Below are 19,161 nucleotides of genomic sequence, written 5' to 3'. Positions count from 1 at the left end.
TGCTACTTATCATGATTAGTTACGTACATCTGGAGGGCTGACAAGCAGGTACGATGAGCTTTCCGATGAAGCGTTCTTTTGAAGCACGATGTCAAGACTTTGATGTAACAACGAAGGCGCACGAATGAACGCTGTTGGGCAGTGCTACTAGTAGTGGACTGATGGCGAGGCTTCATCGGTTCCGGAGTCAGTATGTGCGGAAATAGATCAGTTTCCGCGCTGTATATGAAGGTAACTACGCACTGCTTTGAAATTCATGGAACTGCGAAGACTCTGGCACGGGTGCACGGCCGTATATTGCTGGATGGTAGGCCTCAGACCTGCCCAATATTGTTGCCCATCATAAGAATCCTGAACGTGATAGCGATTTAATGTGGTCGATGTGGGCAATCACGGTCAGAAATCCTTAAAAACCGGTCAGTGAAAAGCGCTAACCAGTTTGAACTCTACTGACGCCATGCTATGACTTCATCATAGATGCCACGTGCGCTACTAAGGGCGGAGCGGCATCCTGACCGCATGGGATCGGGCTCTATACTCGCCTGGTCTGTCTGGGTTTCTTCCTGACACTACCGTCGCCTGTTCTCGCCTGTTCCTGACTGTGAAAGGCGCACCAGTTGGAGTAAGTATTGCAGATGCCGCTCTTAATTATTGACGGAGGACTCACATATACTTCAGCTACGTCAAGCGCCTGCTGGAGACCTTACATCTCCGTCGACGCGAAGTTCGACAGACAACCGCCATGGCGAAGCGCACACATAATGAAGACAGCGTAGAGCCCGACTCCCAAGGCCCTCCCCGTACGAAATCACGACACGATTCACCAGAAGCTTCACCGCCGGAGCCAACGAGAATCCTCTCGTGGAATGTAGAAACACCTGTTCCCTTCCTGCAGCTCCCCACGACCCAGGCACGATCCGCCACAGGCGCAGGAGTCGTCGCAGGAAGCGACCCCGGACAGCTGCGCGACCTCCTCCGCCGCCACGACTTCCCGGACTTCGTGTGCTTGCAAGAAGTCCGCGCCCGCCACACCGACAAGCAGTGGATCCCCGCGCTCCGGCTCGCCGCGAACTATGGCGCGCACGACACGGGCCCAAAGTACACGCTCTTCCACTCGCTGAACCGCGCCCCGCGCGGGCAACGGCACTTCGGGGTCGCGACGTACGCGCGCGAGCCGCACACGGTCGTGGCGGCGCGCGAGGTCGATTGGGACGCAGAGGGCCGGGTGCTGATCCTCGAGCTGCAGGCGGGCTGGGCGCTCGTGAACGTGTATGCGCTGAACGGGAGCGAGTACATGTGGCGCGACCCGCTCGGGAACGCGGCGCCGAAGACGCGCAACGAGCGCAAGCGCGAGTTCAACCGGCTGCTTCTGGAGGAGTGTGTGGCGTTGCAGAGGCGAGGGCTGAGGCTGGTTCTTATCGGCGACTTCAACATCTCCCTGACGAAGCGCGACTGCTTCCCGCGGCTCCGCACGGAATACCCGCATGGGCTGGCGCGGGCGGAGTTCAGGGAGCAGTTCATCCCTGGGCTAGATGTGGTGGACGTGTTTCGTGAGATGTATCCACAAACGAGGGCGTACAGTTGGTTTGCGAAGGGGAAGCCGCAGGGGAAGGACTGCGCGCGGGTGGACTATGCGTTGGTGGAAAGCGGCCTGAGGGAGAACGTGGTGGACATCACTTACCTGGAGGATCCCGCGGAGAGAGGGAAAAGCGACCACGCCCCGTTATTACTCACCATGAAGGGCATGACTGTAGCGGACCAGTCATCTCAAGGCTCCGATGCGCAAGAGGTGCAGGAGCCAAAAGAGAAAGAGTAAAGAAGTGCGCATGTTATTGAACTGCAGCCTCCGAACGAAGCTGACATGTCCAGACTCAGAGCAACATGGCGAAGATGACGGGATAGAGCGGGACGACGTCCAACCACCGCGACCCTCGACTGCGAGGCGCCGCACTGGCTAGCTTCATGCCTCCGACCTGGGACACGCCCGGCCCCATCCCCGAGCAAGACGTTTCGCTGCTGGCGGGCCCACTCACGGACGGGGAACCGGAGTTGGAAGCGTGCGCCTTCTTCGTGGGGAGGCTGGCGGTGGGAACGACGTCTTCTGCGGCTGCACCACTAGCAGTAGGCGTAGGACGAGCCGAGTTGGCAGTCCAGTACAGCGAGGAGTCCCGCGTGCTAGACTGTGCGTCGGTGCCATCGTGTTTGTGCGTCCGCGTTGTTGATGTTGATGATGGATCGCTTGAGCCGTCTTCGTCACTTTGGTCTGCGTCGCTAGACGAAGCGTCGTCGGATCCGACCTCTTGCGCTGACACTGTGCCTCCAGAAGCCAAATGGCCTTCACCCCAAGGGACAGCATCGCCTGCCGGCTGTGTAGTATGCGCCGGAGGCTGACTGTCGCCACTTGCGGAGGTGATCTGCAAATCATGTGAGTAATTAGGACGAGGTGACAGTCCGGAAAGACGCACCGCGAAGCGGGTAGTCCATGCGGATTCTGGGCTATTAGCCCCATTGGTGAGCTGCGTATTTGTCAGCGCTGGGGCTCGTACAACATATACAGCCCAAGAGACTGTTAAACGTACCTGATAGAAGTAAATGGCGGAGTACGGATCCACCTCCGGACAAGTCCAAGTATATGGGGACAAGCTAGAGTCCGTGCCGTCCACACCAGACGCGACGGTCGTCACTCGCGTCATATTGTCGTTGGAGCCAGACATGAGGTCTACGTGTAATGTAAATGATGTTACGGGAGAAGGTGCACGCGGCGGACTCACATATGGTGACGTTGGTCCATTGACCACTCACGTCGGCGGTCCACTTGATCGTGCAGTCAGAGCCAGCAGCGAAGGTATCTCCAGGACCAGGCGCAGTGGGTGTGATGTCGGCCAGTGCCGTACCCGCGTAGGCAGCGAAGAGGATAAGCGAAAGCATAGCAGTAGAGTCGTCAACGACAGCAAGAACGAGAGCAACGGTGAAAGCAAAGGGGGGTACTCGGCCGGCGAGGATGGGGGTACGAAAGAGAGATAGTGAGTATCTTAGCAGCCCAGAGGGTTCACTTATATACGCTGCAGCCTCTCGTCCGAAGCGGTCAGCCTTGGGGTCAGCCTCCGTTTAGGCTCTAGTGTTATTTAGTAGTGACGCAACGGTCCGGTTCGAGATCAGCCGAACTTGAAAGTAGTCCCTCTTGAGACTTGTATAATAAGACATCTCCCAATCCCACAAGCAAAGTAACGCGTCATTCGACGAACGTTCACCGTAAATCGAGTGGTACCGCCAGCTGCAGGAAGACACCCGGCGGTTGCTTAAGGGCGCGGACCACGTCATCGATTTAGAGGTCGTGAAATACTCTGCAAGCCCCAATTGACCCACTATACGGGACACATCTGCATCAAGAATGAGCTCGCCGCACCCAGATAACGGTGAATTACCTGGGCATTTTACACCTCAAGAGTAGGAAGTCATCCTTTCTTGAGAGAACGCATCGCAAGACTTTCGAAGTTATCCACACGCTAGCAGCTGCTACGGTGATTATGACTTCAGATTCATACTGTTAGGCGTAGTTAATAGCTGAAGACAGAGCAGGAGACCATCGGAGGTGGTGGTGAGGGTGGCAAGTGAGTCCCGATCGCGAGGCCCGCTGCGCACATAGCCGGCGCGTGGAATTGGGACGCGTGAGTCACATGCACCGCGTCTGCGCGTCACGCTTGGCCACAGTTGCCGCCACAGTCCGCTTCGGGACTCTCACCTGTACCTGACCTTCCCCAGTACCGCTATCGCCCGTAGTCCCCATGCAGACCATCAACCGCTTTCTCTATGGGCCCACCGCAGAGGAGAAAGTCCGTGCATGGCAGGGGAAGCTGCGTTCAGAACAACGGACCATTGAACGCGAGATGAGGCAGGTTCGGCATCCCCTCTCACTCCCCCGTCTCGCCCCTCATCCCCTCCCAGCTAGATACCGCCACGAAGAAGGCGCAGGGAACGGTCAAGCAGCTCGCCAAGAAAGGCGATGTGAAGTCTGCGCGCATCATGGCCAGGGAGGTCGTACGGAGCCACAAGCAGATGGACCGGCTTTCCGTGAGCAAAGCTAGGCTAGGCTCCATTGGAAACCAGCTACAGCAGCAGCTGGGTACGTGGCAACCGTCTTTCGAGATGGTCTTCATACTGAATCGGCGTGTTGCTGCCGTAAAGCTATGGCGAAGGTCACGGGATCGCTACAGAAGTCCACCGAGATCATGAAGCTTTCCAACTCCCTCATCAAACTGCCACAAATCAGCCAGACCATGAGAGAGATGAGTATGGAGATGACGAAGGTAAGCAGCTTACCCTGGTCAATAGGCGGATATAAACACGTTTTCTATAGGCTGGCATCATGGAAGAGATGCTGGATGATACCCTGCAATTTGAAGACGACGAAGAGCTCGACGTCGAGGCAGATGCTGAAGTGGATAAGGTACTCTATAATCTCACGGAAGGGAAGCTCGGCCAAGCCGGCACGGTCAAGGAGGATCTACCAGTACGTGCTGTAGTCTGCACCGCTCTGTCTATCACTCACAACCGACTATCGCAGTCATTACAGGACCAGGTGGAGGACGAGGAGACGGAACGAGCGATGGAGCAATATCGACAACAGCTGAATGGACTGCTGAGCGGATGATACCTCTTTCACATTCCACCGGCCCTTCTTATTTCTCTTGTACCATATTTAATGCGTGTGTACACTACTTGTCGAGCAAGCGAACCGGATATATAGATACCTTGCTGACCGGCCGAACGCGGCTACGGAGGGCGGTCGACGGTCGTCATCGGGATGGACGGGAGCGTCGGGCGAAGCCAAGGATCCCGCCACGTGGTAGTACATCATGGCTCACGTGGGCGACCACGATTTCGCCCGCACCTCAACTTTCGGCTTTACACCTCTCTTCGCCGTCGTCCCCCGACATCCTCCCAAAAATGCTTGCATCTCGTACTCTCTCTGGCAGCGCGCGGATCGTAACGAAGGGCCCTCAGGTGTGTAGGATGAGTTGTGGGCTCGCGCATGGGTCTAATTGCGCGGCAGGCCTTCCGTCGCTACGCTTCCGCCGCGCCAACCGCCGCCTTCGCTGGTCAGAAGGGCGCAAACGTGAGTCGTCATACGCGCACTGTACCTAACGGCTGCTACATGAATGTCGGATAATAGGGCAAATATACCGTCACGTTGATTCCCGGAGACGGTGAGCACGACTGCGAAGAGCTACGAGACATGACGTGACCTGGCTTCCAGGTATTGGGCCGGAAATTAGCGAGTCGGTGAAGGAAATCTACACGGCCGCAGGTGTACGTATACAACGCTCGGGGGATCTAAATGGTTGGGGTGCTCATAGTATGGCAGGTTCCCATCGAGTGGGAGGAGGTCAGCGTCGCGCCGATCCTGAAGAACGGCAAGACGGTCATCCCGGATGCTGCTATCAGCTCCGTCAAGAAGAACACCGTTGCGCTGAAGGGTCCCCTTGCCACCCCTAGTCAGTGACATACTGGGGAAGACACTCATACATTCTGACACCCTACGCAGTTGGCAAGGGTCACGTTTCCCTTAACCTGACGCTGCGCAGGACCTTCAACCTATTCGCGAACGTCCGCCCTTGCCTGTCCATTCAGGGCTTCAAGACGCCCTATGACGATGTCAACACTGTCCTCATCCGTGAGAACACTGAGGGAGAGTACTCGGGCATTGAGCATGAGGTTTGTGAATTTGTGACGCGTTTATGCGACCGGAAACTAACGGGATGCGTGTTAGGTTGTTGACGGTGTCGTCCAGTCTATCAAGCTGATCACCTGGGACGCGTCGGAGCGCGTTGCTCGCTACGCGTTCCACTACGCTCAGTCCCAGGGCCGGAAGCGCGTCACGGCTGTGCACAAGGCGAACATCATGTACGTGCTACTGTACCATACCATGGCGGCGGCTAATAGTCAATTGTAGGAAAATGTCCGACGGCATGTTCTTGTCTGCCTGCCGCCAGGTCGCGAAGGAGTTCCCCGAAATCACGTATGACGAGGACCTCCTCGACCGCGTTTGCCTGCAGGTAGGCACCCCGAACTTTACGTCTAAACGCGCGGCTGATTGGCGTTCCGATAGGTCGTGCAAAACCCTAAGCCGTACGCCGACCGTGTGATGGTCATGCCCAACCTGTACGGTGATATTCTGTCCGACATGTGTGCCGGCCTCATTGGTGGTCTGGGACTGACGCCCTCCGGTAACATCGGCCGCGTATGTCTTTCCACAAGGCTCTGTGACGCATATATATGTACTGACTGCTGCGCAGGACGCCTCCATCTTCGAGGCTGTCCACGGCTCTGCGCCCGACATTGCGGGTGCGTCTCTTTCCTGCTTGCACTTGCCGGTTTATGGCTAATTGTTCTCCACACTGCAGGCAAGGGCTTGGCTAACCCGACGGCTCTCCTGCTGTCGTCCATCATGATGCTCCGGTAAGTCGGTCCTGTGAAGTGGAGGATTTTGAGCGCCGCTGAGTTTTGGTACAGGCACATGAACCTCAACGAGCACGCTAGCAAGATCGAGAGCGCGGCTCTTTCGGTAAGTGCTGGGTGACCTGTTGCTTTACGACACTTGCACTAATTCTCTGCTATAGACCATTGCCGAGGGCAAGTCGATCACTGGTGACCTTGGTGGCAAGGCTTCGACGAAGGAGTACACCTCTGCCATCATCGAGAAGCTGCGCCGGGCGTAGAGTGGCAGCTTTAATCATAGGACGCTGGAATAGAACTACTGTACCGTGCTCCTACATGTTCCTGTAGAACGCTAGTGTCTTGTCAAATACCGTACGAACCGTGCACACTGTACCACAGGGTCCTGGAAGGTCTCGGGTCGCGATAATTGTGTTGGAACGCGTGCCTACAGTGAAGGTTTTGCAGAACTCCGCGCAAGCAGTGCGTATCAGTGACTAAGGAACGTGGGAATTGTATTGCCGCCACGCCTGTCCTTAAAGCGTTGCGCGACGCTCTCCTTCTCTCTTGCGACGATAAACAATCCCCTTCCACGCCTATCGAGGCAACCACTCCCATAAACCCCCACTCGCCCTACAGGGCAAAGCCGACTACGTCTTCAAACTTCCACCCAACTTTGTGTAAGTCGCCCCATTGCATCGAAGCCCGTCGGCCACCGTTTCGGCGTTGACCCGACCCGTTCCTATGCGCAGTCTTCGTCACTCCTGCTCTACTTCACGAAACATCCCAAACCCCCAAAAACATTGCATAACGCCAAAATACGTCCCCTAACGCATACAGACACATCACGAACGATATGATGGACGAAATCACGCCTCAGGCGCAGCAGAACGCGCCCAAGAAAGACGACAAGCGGCAGCAGCAGGCCGCGCAGGGGAACGGCGCCGCGCAACAGGGCGGCGGCAACAGGCAAGCCCCCAAGAAGAACGGTCCTGGCGGCCGCACCGCGTCCATCAGCACTGGCGCAGGCAACCCGCGACCGTCGTCGAGGACGAGCAACCGCTCGACCAGCAAGAAGGGCCCGGGCAACGGTCCCCAAGCTGCGGATTCCGGTTCAGAGTCGGCGAACACGCGCAAGGGCAACGACGGCGGCAGGCAGCGCGGCAAGTCGCAGAGCGGCGGCCCCGGCGGCAACAACGGCCAGCGGGGCGGTAACACCCACCGCAAGTCGTCGCAATCTACCTCGCAGGGTAACCGCCAGGGCGGAAACGGCCAGAGCAACAGGTCCAAGCAGTCTTCTGGCTCCCCTGCTCCCCCCGCTAATACTGAGAGCAGCGACGCCTTGTCCTCGCTCCAGCGCGTCATCGCCGACCTCAAGACCACTTCACCCCCCACCAACCCCAGTCCCAACACTAATCCCTCCATCTCTGCGGCTGTGGGCTCAACTCTCCCGGCCAATGCACCAGTCTTCCAACCCGGCGCGCTGTCATTCCCCGGCATGAACCCTCCCGAGCAGCCGCCCCGGCACCGCAAGGCAGCTTCGCTTGGTGCGTCCTCGCTCGGGTCTTCCAATGCGTACTCCCCGAATCTCGGCTCCATGATGGAGGATGCGGAAGACGGGCACGGTAACGCCCTCGTCGAAGAGGGCGAAATCCCCGAGAATCCCTACCAGACCGGACATCCGCGTCGCTCCCTCTCTCAGAACTTCACGCCGCCCCGCTTTGCCGCCCTTGCTGCCCAGCAGCAGGAGCAGAACGACCTCGGCCCTTCCGGTCGTCCCCAGCTTGCTCCCAACTTCATGTTCGGTGCACGCCGCCGTCCGAGCTCGAACCTTTCCATGGGTCCTCCGATCAACGAGGAGGACCTTGGCTTCCAGTTCCCTCAGCAGCAGAACAACTTCGATAATGGAGAGCCTGGCCACAAGGACATGCTGGCTGAGCAGGTAGGTTGTCTTGCCATGTCCATCTATGCGTGATTAACGATTCGCATTCGGTAGATTGCAATCCAAAATCAGATCGAGGCGTTGCAGCAACAGCAGCAGGCTCTTTACCACCATCAGCTGGCATCCAATCAAGTCCTCTCCTCTTTCCAGTCCCCCGGAATGGCCGCAGGACGAGGTGCTCACCGTCGCGTCCACAGCACTGTGCCGATGAGCATGGGTATGGGCTCGTTTGGTGGGCATCAGACCGCCATGGGTCAGTTCGGTAGCCTCGGCGGCCTTGGGATGGGTCTGGACGGACAGCCGTCCAATGTCCCCCGTGGGCATGGCAGGCGTCACAGCGTCAACGTCTTAAACAAGACTGGCGGCCCCAGTCTTGCTTCCCTTGGCTTCTCTGCCAGTGCGGACGGGTTCGACGACGGCTTTGCTCCCCCGAGTGCTCTGGGTGGGAACGGCCACTCTCGTTCCGACTCTAGCTGGCGTATGGGTCAGTCAAATTCACTATACCCTGCGTATATGCGGTGCTAAGCGGCGGTGTATAGGCGGAGTGGGCAACCTCCAAGCCAACAACTTCGCGTCCGATCTTGCACAGGCGCAGGCGCAGCTGCAGAGTCTGCAGCAGTTCCGTGCCGCTGCCGGTGGACACCACCAGAAGATGGCGTCCTTCAGCTTCCCGAACATGCTGCCGAACATGATGGCCGCGAACATGATGGGCCTTGGCTTGGGTGGGATGAACCTACTCCAACAGCAGCAGCAGCAGTTCCAGTCGCAGCTTCAGCAGCAGTCTAGCCAGCCTCAGCGAAAGTCCCTCTTCGCGCCTTATCTCCCTCAGGCCTCCCTCCCCCCGCTTCTGGCAGCCGGAAAGCTTGTCGTGGGTATCCTCCGTGTCAACAAGCGTAACCGGTCCGATGCATACGTCGCAACGGAGGTCCTGGATGCCGATATCTACATTTGTGGCTCCAAGGACCGTAACCGTGCGCTGGAAGGTGACATCGTCGCAGTCGAGCTCCTCGACGTCGACGAGGTTTGGGGTACTAAGAAGGAGAAGGAGGAGAAGAAGCGCAAAAAAGAGGAGAACTCTGCGTACGACCTTAAGGGCGCTGCTGGTCGCAAGAACGACAAGAAGAAGGACGACGTGGAGGTCGAAGGACAGGGCTTGATGCTCTTCGAGGATGAGGAGTGCGTGGTGACGCGCTGCGTGTTGTGTCAGTCGAGCTGACGGTTCCGTGCAGAGTGACCGATGATGTGAAGCCTCAGTACGCCGGACATGTCGTCGCCGTTGTGGAGCGCATGCCTGGACAGCTGTTCTCTGGCACCTTGGGTCTTCTTCGCCCGTCGTCCGCGGCGACTAAGGAGAAGCAGGAGGCGGAGCGTCGCGAGAGGGAGGGAGACAAGGGCGATGAGCCCCGTCGCCCCATCGAGCGTCCCAAGATCGTCTGGTTCAAGCCCACTGACAAGCGTGTTCCCCTCATTGCTATTCCTACCGAGCAGGCCCCGCCTGACTTTGTGCAGAACTCGGAGACATACGCGAACAAGCTATTCGTCGCCTGCATCAAGCGTCATGTAAGTTGGTTCACCGATCGCCGTGCCTCCCCTAGTGCTCATTGTATCGTCTTGCAGCCTATCAGCTCCCTCCATCCGTTCGGTACCCTGGTCGAGGAACTCGGGCCGATCGGCGACATCGAGGTTGAGACTAGCGCGCTTCTCAAGGACTGCAACTTCCCCACGGAGGACTTCAGCGACAATGTGCTTAAGTGCCTTCCCCCCACGCCCTGGACGTGAGTCTTCGTGCCGTGTTACCGATGCCCTGGGTATATGCTCACGAAATGACCAGTATTCCCGAGCGTGAGTTCGACGTGCGCAAGGACCTGCGTAGTGAGCGTGTCTTCACGATCGATCCCGAGGATGCGAAGGACCTCGACGACGCCGTGTCCGTCAAGGTCAACGAGGACGGCACGTACGATATCGGCGTGCACATTGCCGATGTGTCCTACTTCGTGAAGCCCAACACTGCGTTGGACCGCGATGCCAGGAAGCGGGCGACTAGCGTGTACCTTGTGCAGCGTGCCGTGCCGATGCTGCCTCCTACCCTCAGCGAGCAGGTCTGCAGTCTCCTGCCCGGTCAGGAGCGCCTGGCGTTCTCGGTCATCTTCACGGTGTCCAAGGACGCGAAGGTTGTCAAGAAGTGGTTCGGCAAGACTATTATCAAGTGCGTACCATCATGACCATAATTATGCGCATATACTCAAGCATTGCTACCAGGTCCGCTGCCAAGTTGTCGTACAATGATGCCCACGGTGTCATCGACGGTAAATCGTTGGGTGACGTCCCCATCATCCCCGAGCACGATGCTGCTGGCATCTCCCACGACATCAAGGTCTTGGATGACATTGCCAAGCAGCTCCGTGCGCGTCGGTTCCAGAACGGTTGCGTCAAGTCGAACTCCCTTCGACTGAAGTTCAAGCTTGATGAGAGCGGATTGCCTGTTGACTGCGGCTCGTACGAGCGGACTGAGGCCCACAACCTCATCGAGGAGGTACGAGTCGATTGCCTTTATCGAGTCCGACGATGTTACTGACGAGACGTTTTCGCACAGTTTATGCTCCTCACAAACATGGCTGTCGCGCAGCAAATCGCTGTTCATTTCTCTGAACAGGCTATGCTCCGGCGCCACGACACGCCGAGCGAGCGTCGCTTGGTACGTCGTCGATACGAGCGACATCCGTGATCTATATGCTAACTCATACTTCTTAGGGTGCCTTCGCTGAGCGTGCTCAGCGCCTTGGATACACGATCGATAGCTCATCGGTCGGGACACTCATGCGTTCAATCGAAGCCGTGCAGGATCCCACTGCCCGGAACGTGCTGGAGCTTTTCCTTCAGAAGGCTTCGCCCCGCGCGAAGTACTTCTGCGCCGGCATGCTGGACATCGCGAAGTACGGCCACTACGCCCTCAACATCCCCCTCTACTCCCACTTCACCTCCCCCATTCGTCGCTATGCGGACATCATCGTGCATCGCCAGCTGGACGCCATTCTCCAGGGCGGACGTGAGTATAGTTATCTTCGCGTGGTCCCATGGATTGACAAGTATTCTATAGCGGAGCCCAAGTTCAACATGGACCGCGATGCCGTTGCGAAGGTTGCGCAGCAGTGCAACATGTACGTCTCGTCGTCACGTCTCATAGAATTGACATTGACGGAACCTACAGCAAGCGTGACTCGGCTAAGCTGGCGCAGGAGCAGTCCGCGCACCTGTACCTCTGTGTCCTTATCTCCGACCTGACCCAGCGCTACGGGCCCGTCATCCGCCAGGCCAAGGTCATTGGTGTCCTCGATGCCGCCTTCGACGTCTTGATCCCTGAGTTCGGTATCGAGAAGCGCGTCCATGTCGACCAAATGCCTATCGACGTGAGCAACCATCATTTTTACCAGTCGTGCAGAGCACTGATGAGCGTCATGCACAGAACCATGTATATGACGAGCACACGCACACGCTCCAGATTTACTGGTCGACGCGCGACGTCATTACGTGGCTCGCGGAGAACAGCGACGACGAGCACCTGAAGAAGGTTAAGCAGAACGCAGAGCAGCACGCGTTGAAGATGGAGGTCGCGTCGCGCTCCGTGCACGACGAGAAGGCCCTCTTCGACGAGGACGAGGACGACTCTGAGGACGAAATTGTTCTGGGCCGTGCCAGCGAGAAGGCGCCGGAGGAGGTCGAGATCGCCTCCAAGCAGCGCACCCTGTCGAGGCAGAAGGTGCCGCCGCAGTTCGAGGGCTTGAGGACCCTGCCGTCGGGCCATAAGATCCAGGAGATCCGCGAGCTCATGACTGTTCCGGTACGTCCTTCACAGGATCTGCGACGCTGAGACAACGCTAACGTACCTTCACACCTTTCAGGTCATCGTCACTGCTGACCTGACCAAGAGCCCTCCTGTGATCAAGGTCTACAGCGTCAACCCTTACGCCCAGGAGGAGAAACGCTTCTCCGCCTGAATGTGGCTGCCCTGCCTTGCCCAACGACAACAACGCCAATGCGCCCGCCTTTCGGATGGTCCCAGGATGATTCTGTGTACGATAGTGGTCGGAGTTCCCCTTCTCCTCGTTCTCTTCGCGTGTTTCCTCTGTACGATCGCCTATGCCCCCCCTCCCCGCTTCCCCCTGCTCCCGCAACCGCTTGTGCTGTAGCGCATCTCGCGGGTCGCCTGTACTCCGCGTGCGCGACTGTTCGTGTCGCGTCGTCGCCACCTCACCTCACTTCGCTTTCCCCCCTTCTGTGTCTTCTGTATCATGGCCGCGCTATCGGTCACAGCTGTAGTACGGAGGATGTTTTGCTTCCGGATCGTCACAATGTGTATGTGTTCTTCATCCCACCACCGCCTGCCCCGCATCTAGTCAAGAACTACGAACCGACCCCGCATCGTATCGGCGTCTTACCCTTCGCGAGATGAAGTGTGTGAGCGGTCGCTGCGAACACGAGTCAAGATAGGGGTCGGGTTGGATTGCCGCAACGTGCGCGACAACACAGATGCATCATGCTATCGAACACCGTATCACAGCAGTATGAACAGTAAGTACACGGCACGCTACGACCACGAGTGGGGCGGTGCAGGGATATGAGCGCACATGACCCCGTTGAATGGGCTGCGGCCTTCGACAGCTCTCGAGGAGATGCGCCGGACGCCAAGTGGTGGGAGCGTACGATGGATTGCCTGCTTGGAGGTGGCCACCGGGAAACCATCTGTCTAGCGGCGAGTTCTCCGCGCGATTTCGTGTGTGGCGGCACTTCTGCAGATGACTGTTGCTGGTACTCCGTGGACGCGCGGCGAAGCGACCACCTGGTCGAAAAGTCAGTACGATGCCCCTTTGGCGTGACACATGCAGATAGGACGTACCGTACCGAGTAGTTCAGGGTCGCGTGCGCAGGCGGGCGTGAACATGGAGATGGGCGCAAAGGGCATCGGAGGACCGGCGGCTGGGCCTGAGGCACTGGCACTTGAGATGGGACGGCGTAGGGCGATCATAGGCCCTGCAGGAAGGCGGATAGGCCCTGGCGGTCGCGCTTCTTGTCCTCCTGCTTCTGCTTCTCGCGATTCCGTGCGAGGAGGGTCTGCAGACCAGTCTTTTGCTTCGGGCGCGCCTTGGCCTGTGCAGGAGCCTGAGATTCTGGAGTCTTAGCAAAACTTCCAGACGTTTTGCCCGGACTCGAAGACGAAGATGCGGGTGTAGGGGCCAACCGAGAGGGAGTCGGTGCGATGCTGCTCGAGCGAGATGAGCCCGGGGTGGCGGAGGATGGCAAGGACCGGGATGCGCGCTGCTGAGATACCAGGGCGTGTTGCTGCTGGGCAGCCACAGACACAGCAGGCGTCGCAGCAGTGGAAACACGAGGCGCGGTAGATGATTTGCGCCTGGCGCGCTCGCGGATGCTCGGAAAGGCGGGTGCGCTCGCCGTGCCGGCGTTCAGCACGACATCGTCGTCGTGTTTGCAGGCACCGCACGACCTGCGGATTATGCGTATGGTCGCTGCGACTCCATCTTTTGATTTCCTGCTCTTTTTACGGATGGACCTGGTGTGCCCGCCGGTCGCAAGAAAGGGCGCGCCGCAGCGTGCGCAGTGTGTGTCGGCGAGAGAGGAGTCCGCGGGGTAGAGGAGGCGGACACGTGTTGCGTGCAAGGCTGCGAGATGAGGGGAGATGGGGGCGAGGAGGGAGGGGAGCGCGAGCTGGAACTTCGCGGTGGCCGCGTTGGGGGCGGCTGCCTGCTGCATCGCGGTCTGTGCGAGATCGAGCGCGGTCGCGAGTCGCGACGATGTGCATAGACGCCGGGGCAAACAATAAGGTTGGTGGCCAAATAAGGAGATTGGCTGGGGTTAGGGTTGGGATTTAACGTGGTTGGAGCATTGTTCTCGGAGTGGCCATTGTTCTCCTGCGAACGCTCAAATGGCCTTCTCCCTGCGCTCCCGCTCCCTCCACTCCTCCCTCTCCTGCCTTAGCCCACTCTACAGCGCTTCCCCTCGTCCCCACTAGCGACGATGTTGCCCGGCTCTCGCTCCCCCCAACACCGCAAACAGCACTCTATCTCGCGTCCTATGCCTGCCATGGACGCCACCAGCTCTGCAGTCCGCCCCACGTCGCCTCAGACGAGCCCCAGGCCAAAGCCCAAGATCCGCCGACCGTCTGTGTCCAGCCCGATGACCTGGCTGTCGCGCGCATCCTCGAGCTCATCTGCCTCCAACGCGCCGTATGCGCCCTCGCGCCCGGTCCGCATCTCAGAGCCCCGGTTCGCGGACCCCACGGAGGCTTTGACACACCAGCGTAGTGGCGTACTGGGAGCGGGTGCAATCGTCGTACGGACCCCTCAAGATGCTCTTGCTGGCCCAAGGGCGTCTGCCTCGTCCCCCGACCTCTTGACATCCTCTCGCAGCCCATCCCCTCGGCGCCTTATGTCAATGGAATATGAAGACAGACATGACATTGAGCGTCCCGGCAGTCCCCCACTCCCGCCGATCCCCGACAGTGTATCGGAGTATGAAGAAGAGGAATACGAAGTGGACGCGTCGGCCGAGACAGCGACGCTCGATGATTGGCAGTCTACGTCCGTCATGTCCCACCCGCCACCACCGTCGCGACCCCCGCCGTCGATCCCCTCTATCCCTGACTATGACTCCGAGGTGGCCCAAGCACGCCCCATCTCCCCGCTTCGTCCAACAGCGAAGGCCATGGCCCCTCCTGCGGACTACTTTTCCTCGGCCCCAGCGGGACCAGGCGGCGTACCTGTGTCTCCCCCGCAATCCCCTTTCGACGCGATTCTCGTGTCGCCTGTACCAAGCAACACGCTTGAGCCCTCGAAGATCATTGTCTCGCTGGAGACAAGCACGGCGACGCAGCGGACTACAATGGCCACGCTGGTTTCGCGGCCGTCCTGCCTCGCGTCGTTCCTGCTCGGGCTGTTCCCCTCCACCGACTCCGACTCGCGGTCGGTATACTCCACGAATAGCGAGGTCGAGAGCTCGTTCAACTCGATCTTCCATCACCATCTTGCTTCCTCTGGCGTCCTCACACACGCCTCGTCAAACCTTCACATATTTTTGGACCGGCCGAGTGCTCCGTACGTGTTCTTTGTCTACAAAGAAATTCATCGAACTGACCGTCCCTTGATTCTCAGATATGCACACATTCTAGCCTACCTCCGGTCACCTCACTCGACGCCCGAGTCCCCCGTCGCCCTTCCGCATGCCGCGCACGACTGAACGGTTCATCAGCACGGCTCGAAGCGCTGCTCGAGCTGCGCGACGAGGCCTGCTATCTTGGCCTCGACGAGCTCGAGCGGCTGTGCACGGAGGAGCTCCGACACCGCCAGGGCACTCCCAGCAGCCTGGGCCTCGGGCTGCACATGCGCGGGTTCAGCAACGCGAGCAACCACTCCGTACGCAGCCTGCACACGCTGCGCGAGCGTGCCGAGCCGGCGGAGGGCGCGGTTGACCGCGCTGCGCTGCGCAAGTCCGACGACTCCGGGTTCGCGAGCGGGGAGACGGGCGGGCGGAAGAGCGGGAGCAGCGCAGAGCTCGACGCGCCGTGGCCGTCGCCGCCTGCTACGATTCCGCGCCCGGCGTACATGAAAGACCGCAGCCCGAAGAGGGACGGGTACGCGTCGCTGAAGACGAAGCCGACGGGCGAGTGGATCTGACCGGGCTCCTTCGCCTGCTCGGATACGTTCTCGCGATAATATATGATTGAGTCGTTATGTTGACTGGTTCTTCCCGCTCTCTCTGTTTGACATTTGACGTCGTCGTCGCCGCGCGGCGGCACCTACTCTACCATCCACACTCGTTGTGCACACCTACCTGCTGTATTGGCATGCGTATCACTATCCTTTTGCGTTACTACCATCATGATTAACTGTATCACCGTCGTCGTCCCCCGCTCCTTACCTGTAGCTTTCCGTGTCGTATTCGGTGCACGCGCCGTGCATCTTGTAGCAGTATCATTAAGCATCAATAGATCGAGTCCGCTGTAGCTATGAAACAGACGTGACGTGTGGCGTGTTGTACATGGACCCCCGCCTATGCCCTAGTAGGTCCGATAGGAAATCACCCAAATTTTGGGGGTTTCGGTCGACATACCTTTCATGGGGGTTTCAGTCGACATGTTTCTCAGACATACCATTTTGGGTCCGGCGCCTATCGACACAGGCAATCGGACCTCTAGAAAATCAGGGAAATTGAGGAGAGCTCTACATATATTCATAGCGGTTGCTATGCATATATCCTATCGTATGAAGGTGTCAAGACACCGCTGGGACGGAAGGGGGGCCCCAAAATGCCATCGGGTCGTACATGGCGCCGACCATGGTGTACTTATTCGCTGACAGGCTCTTGAGGTGAGCTTAAGCGCTCCATATTGGCCAAGGAGGACAATAAATCAGCACCGAGGACGTTGTATAGCTTCGGTCATCGAGAAACGGACCAGACGGCGATCAGGCACGTGGAGGAGAGTCAAAGAGACCGGTCGGCGGGCTGCCCTTTCAGTCGACATGATTGATCGGACCTCTCCCGCCATGACCCATATGGGTCGACATAGGCTATCGGACCTTGAACCCCATAAGGGTGGTTTAGTACGACATACTGACTCGGACGTTAGGCTCGTATAAGGGCACTTTCAGTCGACATCGTAATCGGACCTACTAGGGCATAGGCAGGGGTCCTGCTGTACATGGGCGCCGTGTCGAAGCTCTTCATCCGCGAAGAGATGAAGGTCGCCAGACGTGTACAAGGGATGTCCGATCATAGTGCCGCATACGCTGGCAGCTACTGCCGCGGTGCCCACAGGTCGTACAGCTCGCGGTCCGAGGGGTCGAAGCACGTCACGAGCGCAGGGTCGGCGCGCACCGTGATTATGCGCGCGGGCGTGCCGTACGCGGACGTCGGCGCGGAGGGGATGGGGCGGTAGAGCGAGCGGGACGGCTCGAAGACGCGCGAAACGTTGGACATGGTCGAGGACGTCGGGGACGCATCTCCACCGGGCGTGCGCTGTGTGTGTGGTGGTTCAGCGCGAGGTGGTCGTATGCACGCGAAGGGGGTGGGACGGACCTCCGAGCTGCCAGCCTGGCCTGCGCTGCGGTTACGGAGGCCTGTGTCTGGAGTTACAGGTTCCCTGGCTGCATAGAGTGCGCACGTTGAGCCTTACACTATATTTTGAATGGACGCAAACGGACGCACTGGGAGGGTTGAACGGAGGAGTGCTGAAGCGCGTCGAGGAGGCCATGACCGACTCCGTCTACCGTAGCGAAACGGATGAGAGTTCGAAGCCACCTTCGCGCGCTCGAACCGCGTCAGAGTCGCGGGCGCCACCCCGCCCACGACCCGTACCGAAGCCACCGTGTGCGAGCTTAGCATCCCCCGGTTCCTTACAGATGCATGTGTAGTACTCTATGCACAATAGGGTGCTCTACTAGCTATTAGGGGCGATTATTATGTGTACATGACTACGTTTCGAAAAAGCTCCGGCGACCGTATGTTAAGCCTATCATGCTGGAGGCCATGTACACATGTATACAGACATACCGCAAGCATACATTGATTCACGCAATGTAGACGTTAATCATACACGTATATATACGAGACGTAGCTACTATCTGGTCGGTGTCAATACCGAGGTGTATTGTCCAAACTCACATCATACCAGCCGACTCCGAGCCGCCCTCCAACCGTGGCTCTGGACAGCTTAGTAGGGCTTGTGGCGGTTCTTCTTCAGCTCCTTCTCAAGCTGCTTGGCTTTCCGGTGACCGATCTCTACCGGGTTGACAGCGTTATCCGCCTTCTTCAGCTTAATGGGTCGGTTGCCAACATACTTGCCTGGTAGACGGATCGCGGTCAGACAGGAAGGACAATAGAACGGTACATGCGACATACCATCCATCTCCTTCCAAGCTTTGAGGAAGTCTTCAGGGTCAGAAAAAGCGACAAATCCGAATTTAGCCTGAATTAGATATGTCAGCTGCATTCCAAGAGGTCCCAGCGTGAGAGCCTCACCTTGCCACTGAGCCTGTCTCGAATGACCCGCGCCTTTGTGAAGGTTGCATACTGGCTGAAGGCGTTGGATAACACGTCATCGGACACGTCGTTGCTGAGATCGCCCACGAAGAGGCGGAACCAAGCTGGAGCCGGAAATCAGCGACTGGACGCACGATGCATACAGTTGACGTACATGGGTTCCATTCGAGCAGCGTTTGGTCTTCCCAGACCTTTCCCCCGCCTTTGCGTAGGACGGTGGTTCGCTTACCACCCTTCGCCAGTTTGCCTCCTGCGCCGCCGCGTTTGTCTATAGTAGCACCTGGAACGTAGGCGCTCTGCTGAGCAACTATTCCAACGTCGTATTCATAGGCATTGGCAGGTACAGGTGCATTGTGGGCAGAGGTTGACGAGCCCGGGATCGGGTACATAGGGCCTTGGTATGGCTGATGATACGGGTTGTAGTCGGTACTCCCACTAGCACCCTGCTGGTACGGATATTGCTGTTGATAATAGTTCTGAGAGGAATAGGGATCCATGGTGGCAGAGTTTCAACAGTTGCGCGTAGGTCGTCGGCAGTAGGTATAGCGAGGATGGCAGTGAGGAAGCAGGAGGCAAGGAGGGGAGCTGCATACAAGCGCTTGAAGAGTGAGCGCGCGTCTGTTAGAGTCACGTGGCCAGAGACTTTCGGGGTCGCGCGCGCGCGCCGGCTCTTCGACACTCTCTCTTTCCCCCGCGGGGACCTCAGCCACACTGGTCTCATCCACCGTTTCTGC

General features: G+C 58.4%; 9 protein-coding genes across 9 annotated transcripts; 5 read left to right on the top strand and 4 right to left on the bottom strand.

Moving 5' to 3' along the window:
• Positions 1-748: 748 nt before the first annotated feature.
• Positions 749-1,747, top strand: TRAVEDRAFT_105479 (DNase I-like protein; the record flags this gene model as incomplete). Its single annotated transcript, XM_008037538.1, has 1 exon — positions 749-1,747. A coding segment is annotated over one exon (999 nt), but the record flags the coding sequence as incomplete, so codon positions are not given.
• Positions 1,748-2,267: 520 nt separating this feature from the next.
• TRAVEDRAFT_91727 (uncharacterized protein) lies at positions 2,268-2,925 on the bottom strand (the record flags this gene model as incomplete). Its single annotated transcript, XM_008037537.1, has 4 exons — positions 2,268-2,414; positions 2,466-2,516; positions 2,580-2,719; positions 2,772-2,925. Coding segments are annotated over 4 exons (492 nt in total), but the record flags the coding sequence as incomplete, so codon positions are not given.
• Positions 2,926-3,762: 837 nt separating this feature from the next.
• On the top strand, positions 3,763-4,762 carry TRAVEDRAFT_144215 (vacuolar sorting protein Vps24). The gene is made up of 5 exons (XM_008037536.1): positions 3,763-3,896; positions 3,946-4,123; positions 4,186-4,307; positions 4,358-4,510; positions 4,565-4,762. Exons 1-5 carry the CDS (start codon positions 3,786-3,788, stop codon positions 4,649-4,651), a joined length of 651 nt encoding a protein of 216 aa, XP_008035727.1. The 5' UTR covers positions 3,763-3,785; the 3' UTR covers positions 4,652-4,762.
• Positions 4,763-5,032: 270 nt separating this feature from the next.
• Positions 5,033-6,719, top strand: TRAVEDRAFT_118212 (isocitrate dehydrogenase (NAD(+)) IDH2; the record flags this gene model as incomplete). Its single annotated transcript, XM_008037535.1, has 12 exons — positions 5,033-5,116; positions 5,174-5,207; positions 5,258-5,310; positions 5,366-5,495; positions 5,546-5,715; positions 5,771-5,904; positions 5,954-6,056; positions 6,110-6,241; positions 6,297-6,345; positions 6,405-6,459; positions 6,514-6,565; positions 6,621-6,719. The coding sequence occupies 12 exons, from the start codon at positions 5,033-5,035 to the stop codon at positions 6,717-6,719; spliced, it is 1,095 nt and encodes a 364-aa protein (XP_008035726.1).
• Positions 6,720-7,063: 344 nt separating this feature from the next.
• Positions 7,064-12,746, top strand: TRAVEDRAFT_27392 (RNB-domain-containing protein). The gene is made up of 15 exons (XM_008036662.1): positions 7,064-7,115; positions 7,188-7,719; positions 7,771-8,377; positions 8,432-8,861; positions 8,917-9,553; positions 9,607-9,937; positions 9,995-10,152; positions 10,209-10,583; positions 10,637-10,910; positions 10,971-11,072; positions 11,129-11,423; positions 11,475-11,535; positions 11,586-11,784; positions 11,841-12,215; positions 12,277-12,746. Exons 3-15 carry the CDS (start codon positions 7,934-7,936, stop codon positions 12,370-12,372), a joined length of 3,777 nt encoding a protein of 1,258 aa, XP_008034853.1. The 5' UTR covers positions 7,064-7,115; positions 7,188-7,719; positions 7,771-7,933; the 3' UTR covers positions 12,373-12,746.
• Positions 12,747-12,869: 123 nt separating this feature from the next.
• TRAVEDRAFT_70191 (uncharacterized protein) lies at positions 12,870-14,143 on the bottom strand (the record flags this gene model as incomplete). The annotated part of the gene is made up of 2 exons (XM_008037534.1): positions 12,870-13,215; positions 13,275-14,143. The coding sequence occupies one exon, from the start codon at positions 14,141-14,143 to the stop codon at positions 13,397-13,399; it is 747 nt and encodes a 248-aa protein (XP_008035725.1). The 3' UTR covers positions 12,870-13,215; positions 13,275-13,396.
• A 330-nt stretch (positions 14,144-14,473) lies between these two features.
• Positions 14,474-16,062, top strand: TRAVEDRAFT_44789 (uncharacterized protein; the record flags this gene model as incomplete). Its single annotated transcript, XM_008036877.1, has 2 exons — positions 14,474-15,483; positions 15,558-16,062. 2 exons carry the CDS (start codon positions 14,474-14,476, stop codon positions 16,060-16,062), a joined length of 1,515 nt encoding a protein of 504 aa, XP_008035068.1.
• A 1,120-nt stretch (positions 16,063-17,182) lies between these two features.
• Positions 17,183-17,639, bottom strand: TRAVEDRAFT_44788 (uncharacterized protein; the record flags this gene model as incomplete). The annotated part of the gene is made up of 3 exons (XM_008036876.1): positions 17,183-17,404; positions 17,465-17,532; positions 17,594-17,639. The coding sequence occupies 3 exons, from the start codon at positions 17,637-17,639 to the stop codon at positions 17,183-17,185; spliced, it is 336 nt and encodes a 111-aa protein (XP_008035067.1).
• A 299-nt stretch (positions 17,640-17,938) lies between these two features.
• TRAVEDRAFT_163623 (RNA-binding domain-containing protein) lies at positions 17,939-18,983 on the bottom strand. The gene is made up of 4 exons (XM_008037533.1): positions 18,582-18,983; positions 18,407-18,531; positions 18,287-18,353; positions 17,939-18,229 (listed from the first exon to the last, which is right to left on the bottom strand). Exons 1-4 carry the CDS (start codon positions 18,922-18,924, stop codon positions 18,099-18,101), a joined length of 666 nt encoding a protein of 221 aa, XP_008035724.1. The 5' UTR covers positions 18,925-18,983; the 3' UTR covers positions 17,939-18,098.
• Positions 18,984-19,161: the final 178 nt, after the last annotated feature.

Source organism: Trametes versicolor, assembly GCF_000271585.1.
Source record: "Trametes versicolor FP-101664 SS1 unplaced genomic scaffold TRAVEscaffold_3, whole genome shotgun sequence".
Classification (NCBI taxonomy): Eukaryota; Fungi; Basidiomycota; class Agaricomycetes; order Polyporales; family Polyporaceae; genus Trametes; species Trametes versicolor.
Note: the sequence above shows the minus strand (reverse complement) of the source record. Positions and strands in the feature narration are given on the sequence as shown.